At 42.4% G+C, this 25,239-nt stretch overlaps 2 protein-coding genes and 1 long non-coding RNA gene across 3 annotated transcripts; 2 read left to right on the plus strand and 1 right to left on the minus strand.

Annotated features, from left to right (window-relative positions):
- Positions 1 to 5,177: 5,177 nt before the first annotated feature.
- On the plus strand, positions 5,178 to 5,969 carry LOC129592231 (uncharacterized). The gene is made up of 3 exons (XM_055488211.1): positions 5,178 to 5,233; positions 5,296 to 5,433; positions 5,783 to 5,969. Exons 1-3 carry the CDS (start codon positions 5,198 to 5,200, stop codon positions 5,912 to 5,914), a joined length of 306 nt encoding a protein of 101 aa, XP_055344186.1. The 5' UTR covers positions 5,178 to 5,197; the 3' UTR covers positions 5,915 to 5,969.
- A 6,525-nt stretch (positions 5,970 to 12,494) lies between these two features.
- Positions 12,495 to 15,232, minus strand: LOC129592150 (trypsin 5G1-like). Its single transcript, XM_055488122.1, has 5 exons — positions 15,077 to 15,232; positions 14,231 to 14,436; positions 13,434 to 13,809; positions 13,035 to 13,159; positions 12,495 to 12,958 (listed from the first exon to the last, which is right to left on the minus strand). Exons 1-5 carry the CDS (start codon positions 15,123 to 15,125, stop codon positions 12,755 to 12,757), a joined length of 960 nt encoding a protein of 319 aa, XP_055344097.1. The 5' UTR covers positions 15,126 to 15,232; the 3' UTR covers positions 12,495 to 12,754.
- A 265-nt stretch (positions 15,233 to 15,497) lies between these two features.
- Positions 15,498 to 17,652, plus strand: LOC129592207 (uncharacterized). The gene is made up of 6 exons (XR_008690946.1): positions 15,498 to 15,621; positions 15,838 to 15,997; positions 16,126 to 16,247; positions 16,570 to 16,770; positions 16,888 to 17,044; positions 17,110 to 17,652. It is a non-coding gene; the product is annotated as an uncharacterized LOC129592207 (long non-coding RNA).
- The last annotated feature ends 7,587 nt before the right edge of the window (positions 17,653 to 25,239 follow it).

The following is a 25,239-nucleotide window of genomic DNA, read 5'->3' on the forward strand; positions in this document are numbered from 1 at the left end:
GAAGGCAAGCCATTCTGTCTTCCTGTTGCAGTACAGATATATTTGCTGAAGTTTATTGTCGCACATTATCAACAAGCTTGACAGACGCTTGCATAGGAATATCTAAGAACTATAACAAATAAATAACGTACCTCAGATCATTAAACAGTGCTGTTTCGTCTACCTATCGATCACTTGCAGTACTTGTACAATCACAGGTACGTAGTGCAAAAATCCATGCGTACGGATAGAAAAAACTTATATATACGGAGTACGTATTCGAGTGTACAATAAATGGGGGTTTTTATAACATCTGTATTGCAGCAATCAATAACGGTCTTCTTTGATTGCCAGGTGGACATCAGCGTGCCCAAATTCGGTTCCATCGAGGCTTTCACCATGGAAAACCAAGTCTTTGTGGTGACCAAAGGACCCGGAGGGGAACTCACCATTGGAGAGAATCCATGCCGTGATGATTTACCTCAATAACAGTTTTGCCGGCGTAGCTTGAGCAGACAATACTTTGGATAACGATTCGCTTGTACAATAATTAAGCTAAACCTTTCACGCTTCGTCTGGCAGTTTCTTGCCGCACGAACCGGTTTATTTAGAGTGAATAACGCTCGCAAAATTAATGACGAATAAGCTGGCTAAAAATATTTAAGTATAGCAAAAAATGATGCGTAATGATACAAATATATATGGTGGTGCGAACAGTTAATAGCAAACACAGGCTGAAATAGCTATAGGTAAAAGCCTATAGCTATTTCAGGTAATGCTTTCCACACCGACTAATAGGGAAAAACGTTAGTGACAGTTTTGTAATTGTTTTCGGTAGATCGCATGGCGGTACTAACCAGGTAAGACTAACTTCCGATATCTCAATAATTGCATTATATGAGCAAGCGTAAGGTTTAATTTTCGTATTGCTGTATATATATATAGTTATATACCTATAAATAAGATCCACTGCCTTTGCAATTACGCTGTTACATAGTAACTTAGTAGACACTAGACATACAAATACTACAAGTAGTAAGCACAGTATAACATGTAGACTGTAGAGTAAATGCACATACATATGCAACCCATTTAGAAGCGTTCGCAACTGTTGCTTATTGGCGGCAACACCACAGAAAATTATAGAAACAGTAATTTTATCCAGCTGAAGGTATGGAAGTGTATGGCGAGGTACAGTATATACTGTAGCCCGAACTGTAGCATTGTGTGACCTTAGCTTGTTCGTTGTACCGTTACGACAGCATCAACAGGGCGACTCTGCATCCCAAACTAACTGTTACAGTGAAACTCGAGTGGGAGATATAGCCTGCAAGCTCTGGAATCCCTGTCTGGAACCCTAAAGAATCCAGTGGTAAATCCGATCGTCGTAAAAGAGAAGAATCAGAAGTCCCATATGGCGTGTCTCCAGAAGGAAGCAGAGACCATCGAGCAAGGTTTAACGTGAGCACTGCTCCAGATGATGAGATCCTTGATAACGAGAATGGGTGTGAACCGCCGATATTCGTGTATCACCTTTCTGTAGTCCGAGAACAACTATAGATAGAAGTACAAATAACAGCGATGTATAGGAAAACCTATGAGATACAGAGTACACGACGAATTTGGGAAATCTCAACGTTCATTTCACTAACTCCTTCCGCTGGCCTTTGTGTAAAGATTTTGGGGTTGACGTGGGGAGGAGGATACACCCACATCGTACGTACAATTCCCTAATGATGTCCGCCTTTATCAGTGAATAAACCTACCTCCATGTTATTATCTAGTCATCTTGTTACCTGTGATTGGCTGTACCTAAATTCCTAGCGATGTATATGATGTCAGAACTGCTACGGGTAGTCTATATAAGCTTGAGTGATGCCTAATATCGGCAGTGGTCAGGAATTAGTCTTCTGATTTCTGATATTCTTACTTTTCTCACTTTCAGGCCAAGGTCAAAAAGAGGATGGAATAATTAAAGGAAGGAAATTTTTTTGGTCAAAAAGAGGAAGGAATGAATAAAGGAAGGAAATTTCATGGTCAAAAGAGGAAGGAATATTTAAATGAAGAAATGTTTTTTTGACCAAAAAGGAAAGAAATTTCGATGGTCAAAAACAAAAAACATTTTTTTTGCCTTTAATGCGCTAAGAAAATTTTTAAAAGTTTGGGGAATTAAGCAAATACGCGCTGCTTTCCGTTTGATAAAGTAATGCAGAATAAGCGTTACAGCCAAACCTATTAAGTTTGCGATAAGAGTTCGAACGGCGCAAACTGTTCTTACAGAATGTTTTAGAGGTCTGACGTTTAAAGTATCGCGCTCATCTTTCATTGCATTAAATGCGGCCTCCGCATTTCTGTTGGCTTGTCTTAGACTGTGCAAATTGTCATTCGCAATGCGTATTTCGTTGGCCAATCTGTCATTTTCTATTTGTTCATTTTCGAATTTGACACGCATCTCATTGAAATCGTTTTGAAATTTCAATTTTTCGTTTCTTTCCGCATCTACACGAGCGTCTAAAGACATTGTATTACCCATTTCATCTACTTTTGTTTTCGTAGATGCAATGAGTGTGCGGAGACTTTGGATCAATACAGGCATAGTTTGCCGAACTATCAAGCCCACATCCTGGTCAGTTTCTGCCGCAGCTAACTGCTCATCGACTTCCCTAGCTTGAGTAAGGAAGTCCTCATCTGGTTGCTCAAAATCTTTTCTGACACAAAACTGTGTAATTTTAACTGTGCCGGGTGGAATGTCATTGTTCCACCACGAATGCTTTTACTTGCTCTTGTTTCAGATCCTTCGGAGATATCCGCCTTGTCCGCAGCCGCCAACGCTATCAAATTATTGTCCGACTGGGACGACTGGGGTTCTGTCTGGCTCTCAGCCACGCTTGGAGTTTCCGATATGGGTTCATCCAATATCGCACCGGATGCCTGGGCTGGAATTCTCTCCTTGGCACCGCGCGTGACGCGCTCATTTACTGCCTGTTTTTTTGGAGTTTTTCCGGTTGCTTTTGCTGCTAAATGGGCTGCTTGCGCTGCTTGCCTGCGCTTCCCCAAATCTTCCATATAACCTGCCTTCCAATTATATGCCTCATTGACTGCCTTTTCAAACTGTTCATCTGTGATATCCAGGTAAGCTTCTGGAATACACTCTTCATGATCTACCCACGTCTTATAATATTTGGGTTGCTTTATTTTTGAATTTAAAAATCGTCTGATTTCCTGATATTCAACCCACTCCTTTCCACAGAATGCTTCTAGAGCTTCTGGTGGTTCAACATTCAGGGCTAAATACATTAGTCCCAACGGTATTTCTTTAGTTTTGAACCGGAATCTGGTCTGGGTATGAGCTCCTTCGTATGCACCAATTATTACCCTTTCTTCCGGTACCTTACGCGGTGGTGGACGAGTCTTTACGACTGTGTCACCTGACATCTTACTTTTTGTTTTGAATTAACCTTTGCGGTTAATTAAAATACCAAAACAGCAGCGATTGTGCTACTGATTTCTGACGAGTATCGTTATTGCGATTGTGCAATAATTCCCAAAAACTCACAAGCAATCCTCCTTTTAGGTTTGAATTGTTCAGTGGGTTTAGACACAGCCGACCTTTGCGGTTCGACTGTAACAAATTCCTAAAATTACGCTGCTGCACTTTGCGTGCTGTCGTAATTTTAAGATTCACAGGTCAATCACCGTTTGCCGGTGTTTACCTTGTTCACGGTCAACTCTCTCTAGCTGCTGATTTTGGCTACCGCTTGCGGCTTGCCTTTATCAGTCTTGCTGGAGATCGTTATCTCACCTGGCCACTGACAATGGCTCGGTGCTTACTATCTGCTCTATCTGCAGGCCAGGTACACTGACACTGCAGATTACGCTTTATTCGCCGCGGTTACTGCTTTGCGCAGACAACCCGGAAATTACCCACACAGACACCAATTAATTACACAGCCGACCTTTAAGGTTTCGACTGTTTAATCCTACGGTCCAACTTAATTAAATTTAATTTAATTGGCGAGGAAGCTCACCAGTGAGGAAGCTCACAATTGCGAGGAAGCTCGCTAAAAATAAATTAACTAGGCCAGATCAGGAACGCTGACCTCCTTCGGCGTACCTTTGCGGTTCGACGCCTTTCAAAAACGGACCACTTTTACCAATAAATTACCATCAAACTTTTCCACCATCAATTTTCTGCTACATCGGGAAAATTAAAAGACACCGGTGGGCGCCATGTCGTGTATAAGCGTTCACGCCGATTAAGGCTCCATGAACAATCTTTACTCTTCCACGCCTGTAATGCTCAATCGGTAGGCACTCGTACTCTCAAACTGTAACAGAAGAACTATGGTGGAAATAAGACGAACGAATCAGGAACACGAGTCAGGAATCCCTAAACGATAGTCCAACTACAATCTCCGGTCGTAAGTCCTGTGAGGATCGGCAAGAGCTAGGACGATTGTGTCACGAGCAAACCTGTATACTAAGCGATAATCCGGGAACGACTATGCACTTCCGTAGGAACAAGTATTGCTGCCTCTTTATCCAATTCACATCACAGTTCACAACGCTAGGAAATCGTAAATAGAAAGCAGTCTCAGAAGTAAATCTCAGACTACTGATCCCGATATTAGAAGTAACAAGAACTTATATAGACTTCGCGTTATGACATCATATACATCGCTAGTAAAAGAGAACAGCAAATCACAGAAGAGATTGACTAGATTATCCGTTGTGTTGCAGGTGGAAGGCGGACAGTCAGCATCCAGTACGTACTCCGGCGTGTGATCCTATTCCCACACGTCACGGTTTTATCAACGCAGAACACGTCAAAATTTTTCAAGAGGCGTGCGTCGTGTCAAAGTGGTTAGTGATTATGCAGTTTGTCTGGGTAGAAAGCCTGGAATCGTTCCGGATATTGCGCCGTAATCGAGACAGACTATATTCCATTGGCAGTTGTCGTCGTCTGGCGGGCATTAAGGACTGACACAGGCCTAGGCCTGGAAATGACGGCTTCCAGCATAATTCTAGAAAACAAAGTATTTTCACCGCATCTGATTCCTCGTCGATTGCTTATTTAAAGGCGAGAACAGTAGGGAATCACAACATGCATATCTTCCATTTTTCTTCAACTTACCCTTCAACTTCAGCATACCTCACCACGTTCAATATGTCGAAGGTTTCGCTGGTACTGCTGTTGGCCGTCGCCTACGTTGCCGCTATGGACGGGGACGAAGAATCCAACAAAATTGCCAACGTATGCTTAACCTCAGTGCTCCAACAGCAACCGCATGTATGACCTTTTATTGTTTGTTAAAGGACGCATGGACAGCGAGCATCGTAGACGGTAAGCCGATCGCTTCCTACTGCGGTGGCCGGTTTATGTCGGCAACTTTGACGGTCGTAAGTTATGGAAAGTGGTCTTCGGAGATGGACATCATCACATACGACATGAAGGTAAACTATCACGTCTTCGTGTTTCAGAATAGTATTAGCTTCTGATGAATATTAAGAATATTGTCGCTTATTATCGACATTATTCTGTCGTCTTAAACAGTTCTGGATCTAATACAAAACCTTTCTTGAGTAACGCTACGTTATATACGGATGGTAGCAAAAAATAACTTATCTCATAATACTTGTATTAGTTATTTCTGGTTCTTCTATGTGGCACTGTACGACGTATGTAGTGCGAAGTGTTTGCACGTATGGATAGCAGGAAACCTCATCTACGTATTTAAAGTGTAAATGTGGTTTTTTATATCTGTATTCCCTCAGAAGTATATTGACTTTCTGCGATTATCAGGTGGACATTGACCTGCCCCAATCCGGCTCTAGCCCGGCCTTCTCCAGGAAAAACCAAGTCTTCGAGGTGACTAAAGGACCCGGAGAGGAGCTCAAAATTGGAAAGAATCCATGCCGCAGTGATCTATCATAAGTCACAATTCTGCCGGCTTGAGCAGATGGTGCTTCGCAATCGCGTAACGCTTCGCTGAAATAACAGGGAATCCTGCTGTCTCGATGCTGTCACGCTTTTTCTTGCCGGACGAAACGGGTTGTGTCGTAATATCGCTGACAATTACAGTGGCAAAAATATTTGGCAATAGCGGGAATGATGCTTATAAAGGTGTGTGGGTCGGCTAAAGTAAATAAAAATTTAAAAGCACAAAGCGTGGAAGATTCAATTTTCAAGACCGTATGCTGAATCAAAGCTGTTTATATTTTTGCAATTATTGTTGGCCAGCTTGCATGGCCACACCCACCCCCGATATTATTCCAAATGATCAAAAGAATAAATGGAAGATTTAAATATTCGTTGTATTGTACACCATACTAATCGTAGCAGAATAACACAAAATATTTTTACATGCACGTACACTATAGTACATTGTACACTGGTAGTACAGAATCAAACAAAATTCTTAAATCTAATTTCGCCTTGTTGGATTATACTTTCTGTGCTGGCGTCTAGGGTAGATATTCTCGTGTAGCGCTATTACTGCACAGTTATATAAAACTGCTGCTAATAACACCTGCCCGCAGTTTTTCATTACGGATAAGTTTGTACATGCCTGGTAACAAGTTTTTTTGCCAGCATCACTGCATGTAAGCGTCTTTATTATTTTTAATTCTGCTGACCGTATAAGTCTACTATATTTGCGAAAAATTACCAAACAAAAAAATCCCCCGTGCCGGCCGCGCTAGGCGTCGGCTCCTTTGACTTAGAAAAGCGGACGTCTAGCGCGGTTAATCGAGGGAGGTTCTTTGTTTGTTAATTTCGCGTAAATACAGTAATAGTGCCTGGAACGGTTCCGGATTTTGCGCCTACTCGGTACAGACTATATACCTTCGGCAGTTACCGCCGTTTGACGGCCATTAAAACTTTAAACATCCCTGAAAATGATGGCTTCCGGCGTAAAGATATATTTCGAATAACAGTAACAAGCAACGTACGCAAGTTCTTACCGCACCTGCTTCCTAGTCGATTACTTAACAAAGCCGGATACAACCAACAAAAACATTCAAATCCACTCCCTTCTATTTTACTTCAAGCTACATCTACGAGTACTACATCATCACGCTGAAAATGTTGAAGATGTCGTTGGTACTGCTGTTGGTTGTCACGTCCGTCGCCGCTAGTTTTAGAAAGGGCGATGCGGAATCCACTAAAATTGCCAACGTACTGTATGTGCTCTTCAACAACAGCCGCATGATTGACCTTTATTGTTTTTTTTAAAGAACGCATGGACGACGAGCAACGTTGACGGGTTTCCGATCGCTGCCTATTGCGGTAGCTGGTATAGGCCGGCCACGTTGACAGTCCGCAAGTACGAAGCGCGGGCTACGACGCCCAACAGCACCAAATATTTCATGAAGGCAAGCCATTCTGTCTTCCTGTTGCAGTACAGATATATTTGCTGAAGTTTATTGTCGCACATTATCAACAAGCTTGACAGACGCTTGCATAGGAATATCTAAGAACTATAACAAATAAATAACGTACCTCAGATCATTAAACAGTGCTGTTTCGTCTACCTATCGATCACTTGCAGTACTTGTACAATCACAGGTACGTAGTGCAAAAATCCATGCGTACGGATAGAAAAAACTTATATATACGGAGTACGTATTCGAGTGTACAATAAATGGGGTTTTTATAACATCTGTATTGCAGCAATCAATAACGGTCTTCTTTGATTGCCAGGTGGACATCAGCGTGCCCAAATTCGGTTCCATCGAGGCTTTCACCATGGAAAACCAAGTCTTTGTGGTGACCAAAGGACCCGGAGGGGAACTCACCATTGGAGAGAATCCATGCCGTGATGATTTACCTCAATAACAGTTTTGCCGGCGTAGCTTGAGCAGACAATACTTTGGATAACGATTCGCTTGTACAATAATTAAGCTAAACCTTTCACGCTTCGTCTGGCAGTTTCTTGCCGCACGAACCGGTTTATTTAGAGTGAATAACGCTCGCAAAATTAATGACGAATAAGCTGGCTAAAAAATATTTAAGTATAGCAAAAAATGATGCGTAATGATACAAATATATATGGTGGTGCGAACAGTTAATAGCAAACACAGGCTGAAATAGCTATAGGTAAAAGCCTATAGCTATTTCAGGTAATGCTTTTCCACACCGACTAATAGGGAAAAAACGTTAGTGACAGTTTTGTAATTGTTTTCGGTAGATCGCATGGCGGTACTAACCAGGTAAGACTAACTTCCCGATATCTCAATAATTGCATTATATGAGCAAGCGTAAGGTTTAATTTTCGTATTGCTGTATATATATATAGTTATATACCTATAAATAAGATCCACTGCCTTTGCAATTACGCTGTTACATAGTAACTTAGTAGACACTAGACATACAAATACTACAAGTAGTAAGCACAGTATAACATGTAGACTGTAGAGTAAATGCACATACATATGCAACCCATTTAGAAGCGTTCGCAACTGTTGCTTATTGGCGGCAACACCACAGAAAATTATAGAAACAGTAATTTTATCCAGCTGAAGGTATGGAAGTGTATGGCGAGGTACAGTATATACTGTAGCCCGAACTGTAGCATTGTGTGACCTTAGCTTGTTCGTTGTACCGTTACGACAGCATCAACAGGGCGACTCTGCATCCCAAACTAACTGTTACAGTGAAACTCGAGTGGGAGATATAGCCTGCAAGCTCTGGAATCCCTGTCTGGAACCCTAAAGAATCCAGTGGTAAATCCGATCGTCGTAAAGAGAAGAATCAGAAGTCCCATATGGCGTGTCTCCAGAAGGAAGCAGAGACCATCGAGCAAGGTTTAACGTGAGCACTGCTCCAGATGATGAGATCCTTGATAACGAGAATGGGTGTGAACCGCCGATATTCGTGTATCACCTTTCTGTAGTCCGAGAACAACTATAGATAGAAGTACAAATAACAGCGATGTATAGGAAAACCTATGAGATACAGAGTACACGACGAATTTGGGAAATCTCAACGTTCATTTCACTAACTCCTTCCGCTGGCCTTTGTGTAAAGATTTTGGGGTTGACGTGGGGAGGAGGATACACCCACATCGTACGTACAATTCCCTAATGATGTCCGCCTTTATCAGTGAATAAACCTACCTCCATGTTATTATCTAGTCATCTTGTTACCTGTGATTGGCTGTACCTAAATTCCTAGCGATGTATATGATGTCAGAACTGCTACGGGTAGTCTATATAAGCTTGAGTGATGCCTAATATCGGCAGTGGTCAGGAATTAGTCTTCTGATTTCTGATATTCTTACTTTTCTCACTTTCAGGCCAAGGTCAAAAAGAGGATGGAATAATTAAAGGAAGGAAATTTTTTTGGTCAAAAAGAGGAAGGAATGAATAAAGGAAGGAAATTTCATGGTCAAAAGAGGAAGGAATATTTAAATGAAGAAATGTTTTTTTGACCAAAAAGGAAAGAAATTTCGATGGTCAAAAACAAAAAACATTTTTTTTGCCTTTAATGCGCTAAGAAAATTTTTAAAAGTTTGGGGAATTAAGCAAATACGCGCTGCTTTCCGTTTGATAAAGTAATGCAGAATAAGCGTTACAGCCAAACCTATTAAGTTTGCGATAAGAGTTCGAACGGCGCAAACTGTTCTTACAGAATGTTTTAGAGGTCTGACGTTTAAATACCGTAAAACCCGATATTAACGCCCTGGGCCTTTATTATTTCGTGACCTACGGGAGGGGGCGTTTAAAACCGCACGGGGCGTTAATTTCGGGGGGGCGTTAATATCGGGTTTTACACCATGCCCATGGTGTTTTGCTGAAATGAGTGAATGAGGAATAACGCATGCCAACTAAATTATGCCAGCCTTCTTAACCATTCTGCCACTGCTTCTGATTTCACTGCATTCTGCAAAAAAAGGCAGGCGCCTTACTCCTACTGATAAGTCTCGTATCATAGCATGAACGCAGAGTCGCATACTAAAAAGTTATAACCCCCGCAAAAACGGCGCAAAACTTTTGTCTCTTGTGTGTTAACGTGCTGCAGTGTCCGTTATTTCAGAAACCATTCATTTCGGAAACCGTACATTTCGAAATATTTCCTTCGGTTTTCTTATGCTTCTTATGTTACTGTTCAAATGACTCTAAGGTTTCTTGATTTTCTTAAGTTCATAATTAGGTTTCTTAATTAGGGTTTTAATTAGATGGTTTTCTTGGTATTATTCAAATGTTTTCTTAGGTTTTTTAAGTTCTTAAAGTTCTGAGGTTTCCTTAAGTTCTTAATTAGGTTTCTTAATTAGGGCTCGTAATTAGGTGGTTTTCTTAATGAGGTGGTATTATTCAAATGTTTTCTTAGGTTTCTTAGGATTTCTTATGTTCTTAATTACGTTTCGTTATTAAATGGTTTTCTTAGGTTTCCTTATGTTATTCTAGTTTTTCTGGGTTTCTTAGGTTTTCTTATTTTTGTTATTTGTGTCTTAAAATTTTGTTATGTTTTCTTGCGTTATTTTTTTTTATGTGATCCTATGTGATCTTATCTTTCTTTTGTTTTTTTATGGTTTCCGAAATGATAGGGTGCCGAAACGTCCAGCCGGCGTATGTACATTATAAATAAGGAATATTAATAGCAGGATGTATTAAGTAGGATATGATTTCTAAATGGGGGCTGCCTGATCGGGCATCAAAGGCGACCGCCACTGCTGTTACTTTTCATTAAGAGGCTTATTCAGGCCTCAACGATTCAGCACATCAAAGCGAATAACGTTGTGGAGTATTCGTTTTCCTGTTATTTTTTTTCAACAAAATATTCCTAGCACCAAAGCACACTAAGAGCACGTTTAGTTACTTGTCATCGTAAAATTAATATGTTTTGCTGTAACGCTTAATCTGCATTACTTGATCAAAAGGACAGTAACGCGTAAGTACTTAGTAATTCCCCAAACCTTTTAAAAATTTTTTTTTGCGCATTAACTGCAAAAAAATTTTCCTTGTTTTTGGCCATCGAAACTTCTTTCCTTTTTTGACCACGAAAATTTCCTTCATTTTTTTTACCATCGAAATTTTCTTCCTTTTTGGTCAAAAAAATATTCCTTCCTTTAATTATTCCTTCCTCTTTTTGACCTTGGCCGACTTTCATGTGTCGAGGATTACGATATGCATTGGATTAAAGGGCAGTATTTTCTAAAGGTTACCTAGAAGTTCGGGATTCGAGTCTAATCTTAGCTTTGGGTTACCGCAGTATACTCGCGCCGCACAGGCCATCGCCTTTATCTAATCCACGTAAGAACCGAGACCGGAAGTGAGAAGTAAGGCATTCATTCGTGTTTCGCAGGGCTCCTGATAAGGATTCCTGGTTCCTGAGTTCGTACGCATACCTCCATCGATCCTCCAAGTTATTTCGCAGTACCAGTTTGGGATTTAAGAGTGCTCTACCGACTGAGAGATAGGCAGGGAGAAGACCACAGCCAAATCCCGTGCGTCCTTGTTAATACGAAATAACGCTACCGGATGGTTGTACTAGTCTTTCACCACGACAGGGTGTAGGCATCAATCATACGTCCCGCTCTGATCCATGAAACCAATCGCACGAAGTACGAGCTGGAGATAGGCAACAACAGCCGAGAAATGACAGCATTCAAACGTAAATTGTGATCGTATTATCAAGGCATCAACCGAAAGTCAACTTAAATAAGACCAGCTTAGTTAGCTGTAAATGTTCGCTATTAGATGTGTGCAGGACGTGCTACGTACTATCCCACCGGTACACGTCAGTGATTGTCCGCACAGGTCATATTAAAACCAAAAATTAATGTACGTCGATCTCCTTACGTTTGTAACACACATTTAAAGATTGTTGCTGCTCCTCTCCGTACGTACACAAACGCAAAACTTCAGATATCGTATAAAAATAACCCAATCTATCAGTCAACAAATACTGTATCCACAGTCCACCGAGATCCAAAAGCAAAAGAAGATAATTTAATGATTATCTAACATGTGAAAGGCCTCCACTAGATCTGCTCAAGTTGAAGTAGCCATCTTTTTCTATAACGGAAAATTCAGCGCATTTTGATTCGATCCTGTTCCTGCATTCATGTACCCGTACCTCGTGTATCTGTGTTTTGTAAAATTTAATGTACAAAGTGAAATAGGGTGTTACCATTTTAGAGCTATACAATCCTATTCGCAGACGTTACGCAGTTCAAATCTTGTTCGATCTTTCCAAATTACTAGTTTCTTGTTTCATGGATCAGAGCGGAATACGTTTAATAATTCGCAACTATGATTATCGAGGAAATTTTCAGGAAATTAACAGTAAGGGAATATACACACAATGAGGAATACAATTAAATTGACTCGGACCGCTGCATATTTACTCCTATTGTATGAATGGGGTTGACGATTTGCTAGTTACCGTTTCTAATACAAACTCTACCAGGACTTAAAAAGTCAAAAACTGCTGTAACTTTATGCCTGTTGAAGGTAATGCATGATCATGAGACAACGAATTAAATTCGTTTCTTACCGGTTCAACGAGGGGCACAGTGCAGCAGAAGTTACAGAACGGATACCAGTGCTGTATGCTTCTGCATCTGCACTTTAATTATTGCACTTTAATTATCACCGGCAATTGCGTTGCTGAAAACGTCAATTACGAAAGCCCTCAAAGCATCAGAAGAAATGCGGTACTTGAAAAAACCATGTTGTGAATTGTTTAGCTATTGCACTAATGTTTTCGAGCGCGAAACTAGCAAACAGATGGTGAAAGTTATTGAGGAATCTCCCATGAACTGCGAGTTGTTTAGTACATGTTCTGCTGGATCCAAGGGATGAAGTTGCGGACATTGGCGTACACTCCGTAGGCACCGCCGCCCTGCGCACATCCGGCACCGAAAGACACCACACCGATCAAGCTCCATTGTTGATCCTTGGTCTTCATGACCAGGGGGCCACCGCTGTCACCTTGGCACGAGTCCTTACCGCCCTCCGGGAATCCAGCGCAGATCTACACATACCGGCGAAACTGCTTTCTTCCCAAAATCTACTCGTAATAAATTTCGTATTTGGAGTGAATCATTTACCATCGTCTTGGGATCGAAGTACATGCCGTTGCGGCTCAGACCAGCCTTGCATTCGACGGGGGTCTGGAAGTCGAGGAAGACTTGCATCAGTTGGTCAGAGCCAGAGCCAACGCGACCGTTTAAACCTGTAAAATTAACGCACGCATATTTATTAAAATCTACCTGTCATCGCACTTGGTTGGTGAAGTTCGTACTCGCTTTGAGCTGATACAAAAAGTAAAGTGATTTTTTTATGATGGAAAAGTAGAGTAATAAATATACTTCAAACTAAAACGATAATTCAGCGCTACTGCTGCCGCTTTACGCACAAATGCACAAAGGTCACCGATTTTTTGTTGCTCTTTCCGGCTGCGATCGAATTTTGTAAACGGGAATGTTTAATGCTAAACCGTCACTTACCGCCACCGCCTTCGACCAGATGTCCGAAACCAGCCACGACGACCGCGGGCTTGCCGGTTTGCGAATCAATGTTGGCGGCACGGCCTCTCTCTTGGGGGTCGAAGCCGGGCAAGCAGATGGGCTGGATGTTACCACCGAAGGGGATAGGTTGTTCCAGGATCAGCAGGGCGACGTCGTTGTTGGTGGTGCCGGGTGGGTTGTCGTATTGCGAATGACGACGCACAGCGCGGATGCGGAACAGCATTCTGTCGCGGTCTTCCGTGGCCGCCGCCAGGTTTCCGCCACCACCGGGGACGACTCGGACACGATCGATCATGTCATCATCGGTGAAGTCATGCACGCAATGGCCGGCGGTGAGGATGACAGTGGGAGCGATCTGTTGTGAGCCAACATAAAAAAAAACCTTGTGAAAACATTGTGAAAGGTTTCTGCTCGATCACAGTTTTTAAAATAGGTAACGGTGTACAATTTTTTCATAAAAGCTTGATTCACATAAGTAGATCTATGTAGATACAGAAATGAATTCTCTAGCGATTCCTGTATAATTTAAAATGGCGTAATGTGAGTAGAAATTCACCTTAAGCAAGATTTCGTATAACTTTGTCATGCATTCTGTATTGTAAGAATAAGTGTCATTCGCACACTTTTACAGTAAGTAAGTTCTGATTAAATTATTGCTGTGTGAGAAATTAAAATTACGATCATTATGTATAAGAAGATCTGAATAAAATTAGGTAGCAGATTTATAAAATGTTGTGTAATTCATTATCTATAACTGATCACGAAGGATGTCTTACGATACTGCCGCCGCAGAATTGAGCGACTTCATAACCCAGTCCGTAATCTTGGACCAAGCCAACAATCCAGGGATGCGAGCCAGGTTCGGCCGGCTGACCGCCAACAATGCGGGATCCGCCGGACCAGTTGCGGTCGGCGGGCCGTGGTGGACGACCGCATACGCTGACACCTTTGACGCTTGCGGAGCTGGATTTGCTCGCGGTTTCTGACAACACCAATAATTTCGTCAGCATTATTTCACGCCATGTTTCCAAAATAATTCGCAAGAAAGGCTAAGTAGTACAAACAATTTAATGTTGGGTTCAGTGTGTACGAGTAGTTTAGTTAAATTTAGGATATACAGAGTATATGATGTTATATTGCATGGACGAAAATTTTATACATAAATGGCGAATGCATTTTAGCAAAAATTCCAATCAAATGTTTTTTTATTAAAACTTAAATACGAATGCAGTCTTTTCGCTTTGCTTTATGTATCGCTCACTGTAATGGAGTCATACTATGTCTTAGCAACGGCAACGGTATCTGCGAATACCAGCTGCAGATGGTCAGTCGAGTTGTGTACGAGCAGCAATAAACAACAGCGTATTTGGCAATACGTGACACTCACATAAATCGATACATAAAGATCGCTCACATGTGCAATGAGCAAGTTGAACTGTGCAGTTGATTAACGTTAACCTTGGAAATAAACGTAGCAGACTTCCGTCAAAGATATGGTTATATCACCAATATAAATTATTGTTGTTACTGAGCTCAAAAAATAAGAAAACTTTGATTGCGGCTGTATACTACAGTTATATGAGAAAATATAGAAAAAAGGCGCCAGTTACGAGCAAACTTACGAGCAAACGCTGCAACGCAGCAGCTGATGAGAATGATGGCGCGGATCATTGTGGAAGGAGCTAGAGCAGGTTTCAGGAAACTGTCACTGAGAGAACAACCCGAATGACAATTTGGACGGGTGTCCCGTCGTGGTCTTATATGGCCGACTGACAAGTGCCGCGGTCCCGCTGACGGTTGGTTGTGTCAGCGGTTTTTGTTGGCGGCCGGCCACTTGAGTGTTTACCCGTCGAAATTATACTACTGCATCATTGTGGGGAGTTGTTTCGCGTGCCTTGCTGCATGGAGGCACTCCTCTGGCAACATGCAAATCGTGACCAAAAGAACTGACTGAAGCGCTGTTTTTGCTGTACATGATTGTTCCTTTTATAGCCGGTACATGTATGGGTACTCAACTCCATAATATTATTGCCATTCGTTAGTGTAAAACCAGATTTAGTTAGTTGTAAGTCAGCGTTTAAACATCACACCCAAAGTTATTAAAAGAAAACAAGGAATAATCTATCGACCACCATTTACCAATTGCCACTAACAAGCATGGTAGCGAGTAAGTTCTCTGCAATTAAGCAAACGGAATACTGTATCTGAATCTGCCCCGCTCAACGCTGTGATTTGCAGATACTTTGTATCGTTGTATCACTTGTATGTATGTAGAATTGAGAATGTCCAAATGTCGAGTTATGGTTAAAAAATCCCAAATTAAAAACTGCTCAATCACAGGTATTTTGTGCCGAAATTATGTAATACGTGATTTTATGTTTAGCCAAAGCTCATCGTAATACTGATTCAACGTACAACCGCTATTGCCCTTGCATGCTCTTCCCGGTTAAGAATTCAGCTGCTTCTCCTATAATTTGGCGCAATGCAAGATGAGCCAAGTGATCTATTTTCCGGCAAGCTGAAGCAGATTTTTATGAACGAAGGTGATTACATAAAGCTAATATAATGGTGTCGTGACGTGGTAAGTACAGAGTGTATAGCATGAGGTTTTTCCTCGCATTACACAAAATGCCAGGAAAATACGCTAAACTAACAGAACAATTTCGTTCAGCTTATCCCGCCGTCGACCTTCTATCGTGCCCAGCACTGACGCTGCATTCCATCGTCCCATGCGAGGCACACTCCGCCTTTCCAGACCAATGTCGTGCAGCCGTCCGGGCGACGTTCAGATGTGTAAGAGGTGCCGCGTGTAGCCGGCAGGAAGGTTGACGGGTTGATGGTTGACGCTCAATGAAGGTCATCAACCTTTCTGCCAGAGCTCATATATTAGTGGATTTGCGGTGACAACTTGCGGTGACACGGAATCTATACATACAAACAAGTGACGTAGAGACCGCATAGAAATGGGTTTTGCATATACGGTTCACAACGTCACCGTGTCGTCACTTGTTTGTATGTATCGATTTCGTGTATAGATGCAGTTTGTCACCGCAAACCCACTATTATGTCGACTCTGTTCGTAGTTCGTACGTTGCGTCTGCATGTTTGATCGTAGATAAGCGGTTTAACTGATGAGGCAATAACGATGGTGAAAACTGTGACAGACAACAGTTGGAGCAGCTGCAGTTGCAGCAGTTTGTAGTTGCGCAAAAGCCAGATGTGATGAATGGGCGCCGACACCGGTTCGGCAGAAAGGTGGATGCGTCAATGATTATGCACTTGTCACATTATTTTTTTCGTGCCACTTGTGCTCATTGTAAGTCACTGTTGTCGTCAGTTCAAGGCGGCTTCAGTGAATCGCTTCGCTTGCTATTTAACATCCAAGCCAAGTGTTTAAAAAAACCATTAATTAAATTGCTTTTCAACGAGCTAGAGGAACGATAAGCAAAAGGAGCTACAATGGGTGCATCGGCGTCGTTGTTAGGAGTAATGGATACCGTCGGGAGATTCATGGATAACCTCTGGTAGAAAGATGGATGTCCCTTCCAGTAAGATGGATGCCCTTGGGCCGAAACTGGATGTGCTCTCTGGTAAGCTAGATGGCCTCTGGCGGAAAGTAAATAGCCTTTCCAAAAATGTGAATAATCCTCGGCAGAAATGTGGATCACCACTGGTGGAAAGGTGGATCACTTCGGCAGAAAGGTTGACAACCTAAAGAGAAAGGTTGATGCACTCTGGCAGAAAGGTTGATGACCTTTAGAGAAAGGTTGATGCGCTCTGGCAGAAAGGTTGATGACCTTCATTGAAGGTCAACCATCAACCCGTCAACCTTCCTGCCGGCTACAGCCGCGCGGCTCCAGTTTCACAGGCGCACCACCGGATACAAATCCCCTGCAAAAGATCCTGTTTAACCCTCGGTAACTCGGATGCCGTCCGGCGGAAAAGGCACATGATAGCCCGTGGTGCCCGTAACCACACACGGGTTTGAATTATCTGACGCAGTCAGGAGGTTCACAGATCGTGGCGCCGAGGCGGAGACCGATGCTGGTCTTCAGTTCGTCCTCGCTCAGCAGCTTACCGATGTGAGTGCACGGCAGGGCATTCAACCAGATGTGGGCTTCTGGCCTAGACGGAGCAAGCAAGCAAGCAAGCTGCGCTGATTGATCCTGTCTCCTTGAAACACCTCCAGCAGGGCCGCAAGAGAAACGTTGCATAATGGCAAGTCCTAATCCTTGTGTGCGAGTACTGTGTTTTTCTGATGATAATCAATTTGTTCATTACGCACATATTTCTATTTATAACCGGGTGGAGTCAACAAAAACATTTATATCCACCACTTTCATTTTTTTTCCACATTCGTCTACTACAACACCAAGCTAAACATGTTGAAGGTGCTAGGCTGGCCGTTATTGACGCGATAACTCGCAAAAATCTACCTAAGGACCATCGCATGATTGACCTTTCAATGTTTTTTGAAGGACGCACGCAATTAGGGCAACGATATCGTGACGGGAAGTCGCTCGCTTCCTTCTGCAGTGGCCAGCATATATCGGCCACGTCTTGACTGGTCAGTTTTAGCGCCTGCATGCATTCGCCGCGTATTCAGACGCTTTTTCAATTTCGTATACCCTTTTATGTACGTACGCAGTACATAATTTATTTCTACGAGCGTGAAGCGTGCACGAGTACTCGAAGTATAGTGTGAAGTGCACGCTTACGGGCAGCAGAAAATTTTATACACTTACTCTGTACATATATTAAAGTGCAAATACGGTTTTTTGTTATATTTATATTCCACTAAAGAATAATGAGCTTCTGTGATTGTCAGGTGGGCATCAGCGTGCCCGAATCCGGTTCCAGTAAACCCTTCACCACGAGAGACCAGGTGTTCGAGGTGACCAATGGACCTCGAGAGGAGCCCATCATTGGAGAGAATCCATAGCGCAGTGATTTATCACTAGTATAAACGTCGTAACCGCCCTTAGTGCAAGCGAGCAAGCGTGTAAATTTTTCTTGTTGTAAAAAACTCGGTTGGGTAAGACTGCGTCTCTGGAACAGGAGTAGTTGAGTTTACTCGTTTTTTGTAGCTGTTGCTATTGCTGTGGAAGGCTTATCACCAGAGCTGCTCAGATATCAGTTTTTGCCACCGCTACGATGCCGATATGATATCATTATTTTTATGCCGTTTGCGGAATTATGCCAATACAATATGTTATTTTTGAATGTTTTTCATTTTTGATTCCGTTAAAAAAAGTATAATATTCTTTGAGCTTCGTACGGATGCATGCGTTCCAAGAAACTAAATTCCGAATTTCGTAAGATGAAATGGTTTCTGGTTGGCTGAAAATTGCGTGTAAAAAGATAAAAGATGTATTTTTATAACGCGTAAATTTCTTCTAATTAACTTTTCACGTAAAACTTAATTCTAAAAATTAAAAATTAAAATTTTTTGGGCACTACGCAGGAGGGGGGGGGGAGGTTGAGACGCTTGAGCTAACCAAGCCAAAGGCATTTCAGATTTGTTTGTTGGCCGAAATATTTTTTGCGGTTACGCTCGCCATTGTAGAGCCGATTGTGAGTCGACAGTCGGCGTGATCGACTGGTATGAGTTTACCGCTATCCACCAGTCTGTCTAGGTTTCTCCGTGCTCCCGCACGCGACATCTTATTCCGTAATATGAATGACAATGCTGATCTAAATGATAATAACGACCCAGCGGGTCACACAGAAGCACTGCAACACGATCAGATGTGCCCACGCAAGCCAACGCGACGCGGGCACTACTAATATAAATACCCTATCGCCCATAGCCGTCCATTTCGCACCAGATTCTTTATTTTAGGATACTGGTCGTTGTTTTAAATTTGTAAAACCTTTATGCAAATCGCCAACAGAGCCAATTTAATGGGTACGTTCAACTTTTACGCTTATATTGGACCGAAGGACTTAGAGCCTGTTCAACAAGCGCAACCCAGGCCGTTACCCATCAAGTACAATCGTTTGCACAGGCTGAATTTCCAAAACTACCGCTTGCAGAGAAAAAAACAAAACATAACCTGCTAATTGAAGAGATTTTTCAACGCAACCGCAATTAAGAGCGAACTATGCAAAATGGTTTGGCAGCAAAATTCACTAAACAGACGGCTGTACTAAACATGGTCCACGTTCACTACACTTCTGGCGGCCTTGATTCGCCATTCACGCTGCACCGCAGTCGATGACTAACCGTAAATCAGTGATTCTCTGCAAAATACTTTGACAGTTCGTGACGGTCTATCAAACCAATTTTTGGTAATGAATTTTGGTGGTAAACTTAGAAATATTACTTTTCGTGCTGGTGGTCCATGGAAAAGCAGAAAATATGTTCCGCTTCAGATTTTTAAATTTTCGTTAGATTGGCAGTTGGCCAGAACTCGATTGCATTGCTTACCTGGAAAGCTGCCGCATCGTTTTGTTTATTGGCAGAAAAGCCCGTTTTAGCGCAAATATCTGACTATGAAGTCACTATTCCGCAACTTCTCGCCTTCTATTGAACTAAATTAACGATTCTCCGCCGGTAGTCAACAACCCAAAAAAGCTCTTTGTTTTAATTTTTTCAGTTGGTTGCTAGAAGCATAGAAATTTTAGCCATTTAAATCCTAGTATTTTCAAATTCACGGAAAGATTGTTTTGCTGCAGATGAATTAACACACTGACTTATACAAATCGCGTATGCCGATTTAATCACACAGGATCCGAGAAGCGCTGGCACACATTTCTGTTTAAGAGTTCAACGTTTTCGCAAAACGTGGTTTGGCTTAATTTATTGCGCAAACGATTTATCGGTTCAACACTTTATTCGATGTCTGTTGGCAGCGGCAACGTAATAATAACGCAGTAGCGATTACTAAATGGATAACTTTCTTGGGTAAAGGATACCATGTTTTTCCATGGTTTTTAGCAATATTCGGTTGAATTTATTTTAAAGCAAAACAGCAGTCGAGTAACTCATACTTACCATGGTTTTGAACACCAAGTGCCCGTTTCCCGCATATGACTATGGCTGGTAATCCAAGGTCGTTTTTGGTCTCATCGTACTAACTCAACTTGACCTGGCGCGAAAAAGTTTTAGTGTTTAGGTATTGATTTGACTAAGAATCTTCGGTTTACAATAAAGTTCATGGATCGCGTGATTATCTTCAACAAATTTCTACAACATTTTCCTCGAAAGTCTTTAAAAATTTAAGAATTTTGTTAAAAGTTGTTTCAGAATCAGGAAAGTTCACCATTTTACTTACTACGTTGAACCTTGTCCAATATACGCAATGCTCGTGAGGGCAAGGCCACGTGATTAAATTTCTGTGAACAGTGGTGTATGTAACTGTAAAGACCTTTGAGGTAGATCTCCTTTCTTTTTCTCCGCAAAAAAACATGAACGTTAAACGCTAAGGTTCATTGTTTTTGTTCTTTTGTTTTCAGATTTATATAAACCTTCAGAAATGAGCCTGTTTTTAAGTTTGAAATAGGGAGTTGCAGCCCAGGGCGAGAAACTTTGTTCCAGCAGTCAAATAATTTCTTTTTCATTTGCAAAACTGATATCTGAAATTTCGTGCAGAATTTATTAAGATTTTGTAATATTTATTGAAAAAGGTTTGAAGTGAAAAAAGTAAATGTTTCGTTCTACTTGATGGCACGCTGCCGTATCATCACAATAACGAAAAGTTCAAGCGAATCTGTAAGAAGAAAATTTTAGAATTTTAAAAAAATTTAAGAATTTTGTTAAAAGTCGTTTCAAAATCAAGTTCAAGCAGAACTGTAAGAAAAATCTTTTGAGAATTATAGGACAATAGAATCCTCTCGTTTTGCCTGCTACTCCGCTCGCTGCGCTGCGCTTGCTCGCACCGCAGCTCGGCGTCGCCTTTGGCTCCGCCTTCGGTTTCCGCTGCCGTATCAACACGGTAACGAAAAGTTTAAGCGGAACTGTAAGAATTTCTTTAGAATAAAAGAGCAATAGAAGACCCTTGTTTTACTTGCTGCGCTGCGCTCGCTTGCTCCGCAGCTTGGCGTCGCCTTTGGCTCCGCCTTCGGTTTCCGCTACCGTATCAACACGGTAACGAAAAGTTCAAACGGAACTGTAAGAATTTCTTTAGAATAAAAGAGCAATAGAATCCTCTTGTTTTACTTGCTACTCCGCTCGCTGCGCTGCGCTTGCTCGCGCCGCCGCTCGGCGTCGCCTTTGGCTCCGCCTTCGGTTTCCGCTGCCGTATCAACACGGTAACGAAAAGTTCAAGCGGAACTGTAAGAATTTTTACAGAACAAAACTGCAATAGAAATCAACTCGTTTTGTTCGCTGCTCGCATGCTGCACTGCGCTTGCTTAATGCTGACGTTATTAAAGAAATGTTTTGCTATGGCAACGTTTTAAAACATATTTCCAACAACTGCACAAAAGCCTCAAAATCCTTTGGATTTTGTTTAAAAATTTACAAAATCTTGAGTGTGCGCTTTTTAAGCGTACTCCTTCAAATAAAGTTATAACTCACAACCCTCGTGATCGCGAATTTCCGTAGTTAATCCTTGATTAATAGGATAACCGGTGTTAGTAAATCTAATTCTAGTTCAGGTAAGCTTTTTTTAAGATTTTTACATCCTTTTTTTGAAGCAATAATCATTTGGTTGTTCGCGGTGCAGCCTGGCGTCGCCCTCATCTTTCTTATCAAAACAATCAAGTATTAAAGTAACAGCAACCCATTGGGACAACTGGCGATGCTAAAAAGTAACCAGTGAACGAATACGGTTAGTTAATCCGATTAATAAAAATAACCGGTAATCTATTCCGGTAACGGAAGCAATAGCAGTATCTTGTATCAGGTATACAGTAATCCCCGTTAAAGGTAACGGTAGTTGCGGTTAAAGAACAGTTTGTGGTAACGGTAACCCGTTACGCTAAGGTTTAATTATTACAGAAATTCAGTAATAATCATCCGTTGCTTAAAAAGTAATTTGTTATGGTAACAGTAATCCCCTGCTAAAGTAACGTATTGCGGGTACGGTAATTTTATTGACAGTATTTAGAAATGGTTGCAGGAACTTTCACGATAAAAGTAACCTGTTACGGGACTTGCAAACATAAAAATTCCACCACCAACACCGGGTAAAATAATCGGACAAGGTTCATAAATCGAGCTACTTATACAATTGCACGGCGGAATCCTGAAAAGTGAAAAAATATTTCCTGAAACGTCGGTTCCCAAAACGCCAACCAAACAATGTCGCAAAAAAATCATTCCCGGGTACAAATTTTACCACCCCTACATCACTGGGTTCGTCAATACTGACCCAGTTACATTTAACGCTGCGGTTCCCGAAAACTGTTCCTAGCCTAAAAGAATTCGGACCGGGTCCAAATTTCCGGACCGCCCGTATATTACTACGGCGGGTTCGTCAATAATGACCCGGTTATGATTTACGTTACGGTTCCCCAAAACTGCACCACCCGGGGCCGCTGAAAAAATCCGGACAAAGTCTAAATTTCCGGACCCCCCGTATATTACTACGGCGGGTTCGTCAGTAATGACCCGGTTATAATTTACGTTACGGTTCCCCAAAACTGCTCCACCCGGGGCCGCTGGAAAAATCCGGACCGGGTCCAAATTTCCGGACCCCCCGTATATTACTACAGCGGGTTCGTCAATATTGACCCGGTTATAATTTACGTTACGGTTCCCCAAAACTGCACCACCCGGGGCCGCTAGGAAAATCCGGACCGGGTCCAAATTTCCGGACCCCCCGTATATTACTACGGCGGGTTCGTCAATAATGACCCGGTTATAATTTACGTTACGGTTCCCCAAAACAGCTCCACCCGGGGGCGCAAAAAAAATCCGGACCGGGTCCAAATTTCCGGAACGCCCGTATATTACTACGGCGGGTTCGTCAAAATTGACCCGGTTATAATTTACGTTAAGGTTCCCCAAAACTGCTCCACCCGGGGCCGCTAAAGAAATCCGGACCGGGTCCAAATTTCCGGACCCCCGTATATTACTACGGCGGGTTCGTCAATAATGACCCGGTTATAGTTTACGTTACGGTTCCCCAAAATGCCACCACCCGACCCGGTCTACGCGTTTGCACTGGGTCCAAATTTACGGTCGAACACACATTTCCCCATTGGGTCCGTCAAGTATAACCCGGTTAGGTTCACGATTTTAAACTACCTTCTTAATTGCTTCAGCGGGGGGCTGCGCCCCCCGCACCCCCTGCTTATTGGGGCTCCGCTCCAAACCCCGGCCAGGGGCTTCGCCCCTGGACCCCGGGAACCCGGTTCTCCGGTTCGCCCCGTTACACACTTTAAATTAAAAACGCTTCGCTCGCTTCGCTCGCTCGCTTGACTAATTTGCCGGCTTGATCAGACAATTCTTCTTAGTCGCATAGCACTTCGTTTTAGTTACGTTCAATCTGTTGCAATTTTGTCATGCCGCTCCTTGCCGCACGAACCGGGTTATTCAGTGCGAATACCTCTGGCAACAGTATTAATGACAAATACGGTGCCAAAAACCTTGAATTTGTCTGTGGCAAGATGCATATGAAGACGTAAATAACACATAAAAGAGGTAGAAATAATCAAAAGCAAAAAGCGTGGAAGATTTGCTTAAAGGTTATTGTTCCTCCACGTCATTTGTACAAAAACGCAAAACCGCCCTAGACATGTCTAGGGTGGTTTTGCGTTTGTACATGTACATGTGTAAAAGGACAGGATCTATTGAAAGAAAATTATGTATTTAGATTTCAGACAGGTACAAAAGCAGCAGAACATAAAACAACGTATTATACGTATAAAGAAAGCACAACTCCAATAATATAAATTGTGAACAGTCTCCACTCTCCATCGTTCCGCTTATGTACAGCTACAGAGTACTGTACCTCTGGTTCTGATGTCAAGAAATTCAGCAAATTTTATATTGGTTCGACCATCTCTTGGATTCCGTTCCCATGTTCACTTTAAGTAATTCAAATTTTGCTTTATCTTTGGCAATTAGTACTTTTCATCTTCCATGGGTCTCAGCTCAATTTTTGAATTATTATGTCCCTTCAACAGACATACAATGTTTGGCGCGACAATGCGACTTTAGACAACGCGACTCGCGACAGGTATTCTGGCAGCAGTCCTTTTCGCAGCTTGGAAATGAGTGTCATCCTCCATAGCGCGGTCATATCTATAACGCCATGTCACAACATCATTACAGTAATCTTCATTCTTCAAGCGCTTCATCCCGCTTCTGCTTTCGTTGGCGATTTGTATCTTGAGTTGGTTCTTATAGTCCTCCGCCTGGAAGCTCTGGGTAATCGCCGTTTCAAATCCCCTCCATGTGGTGTATGGCTGCCGGGTGCCGTCATCCGTGACGCGATCCCACCATATGGCGGACGCTTGCGCTGTGCGGCGCTCGTTATCCAAGCGCTGCGCCAGTGACACCGTCTCAAACCGGCGCAGCCATGCCACAACGTCGTTTTTGCGGGTCCTTGGAACAGCTCCAACTTCCGTGCTGGTCTGGCCAGGCGTAAAGTGCCCAGTTCCGCCGCCAGCTCCCGCGCACTAAGCAGTTGCACGGTTCCCGTGCTTGATGTTTTATGTGTAGTCGTGGTAATTGGCTGGGAAGTGTAGGTGGATGTATTGGTTGGCTGAGTGGTTCCACTGGTGGACATTGTTGCGGCAACCTAACACGTAATTGTCGGGAAAATTGCAACGTATGCATTCACGTATCGTTCCGGACTGTGGACAACGTTGGGAAACAAAGAGCAAATAGCCA

Source organism: Paramacrobiotus metropolitanus, unplaced genomic scaffold (assembly GCF_019649055.1).
Source record: "Paramacrobiotus metropolitanus isolate TYO unplaced genomic scaffold, Prichtersi_v1.0 Parri_scaffold0000050, whole genome shotgun sequence".
NCBI lineage: Eukaryota > Metazoa > Tardigrada > Eutardigrada > Parachela > Macrobiotidae > Paramacrobiotus > Paramacrobiotus metropolitanus.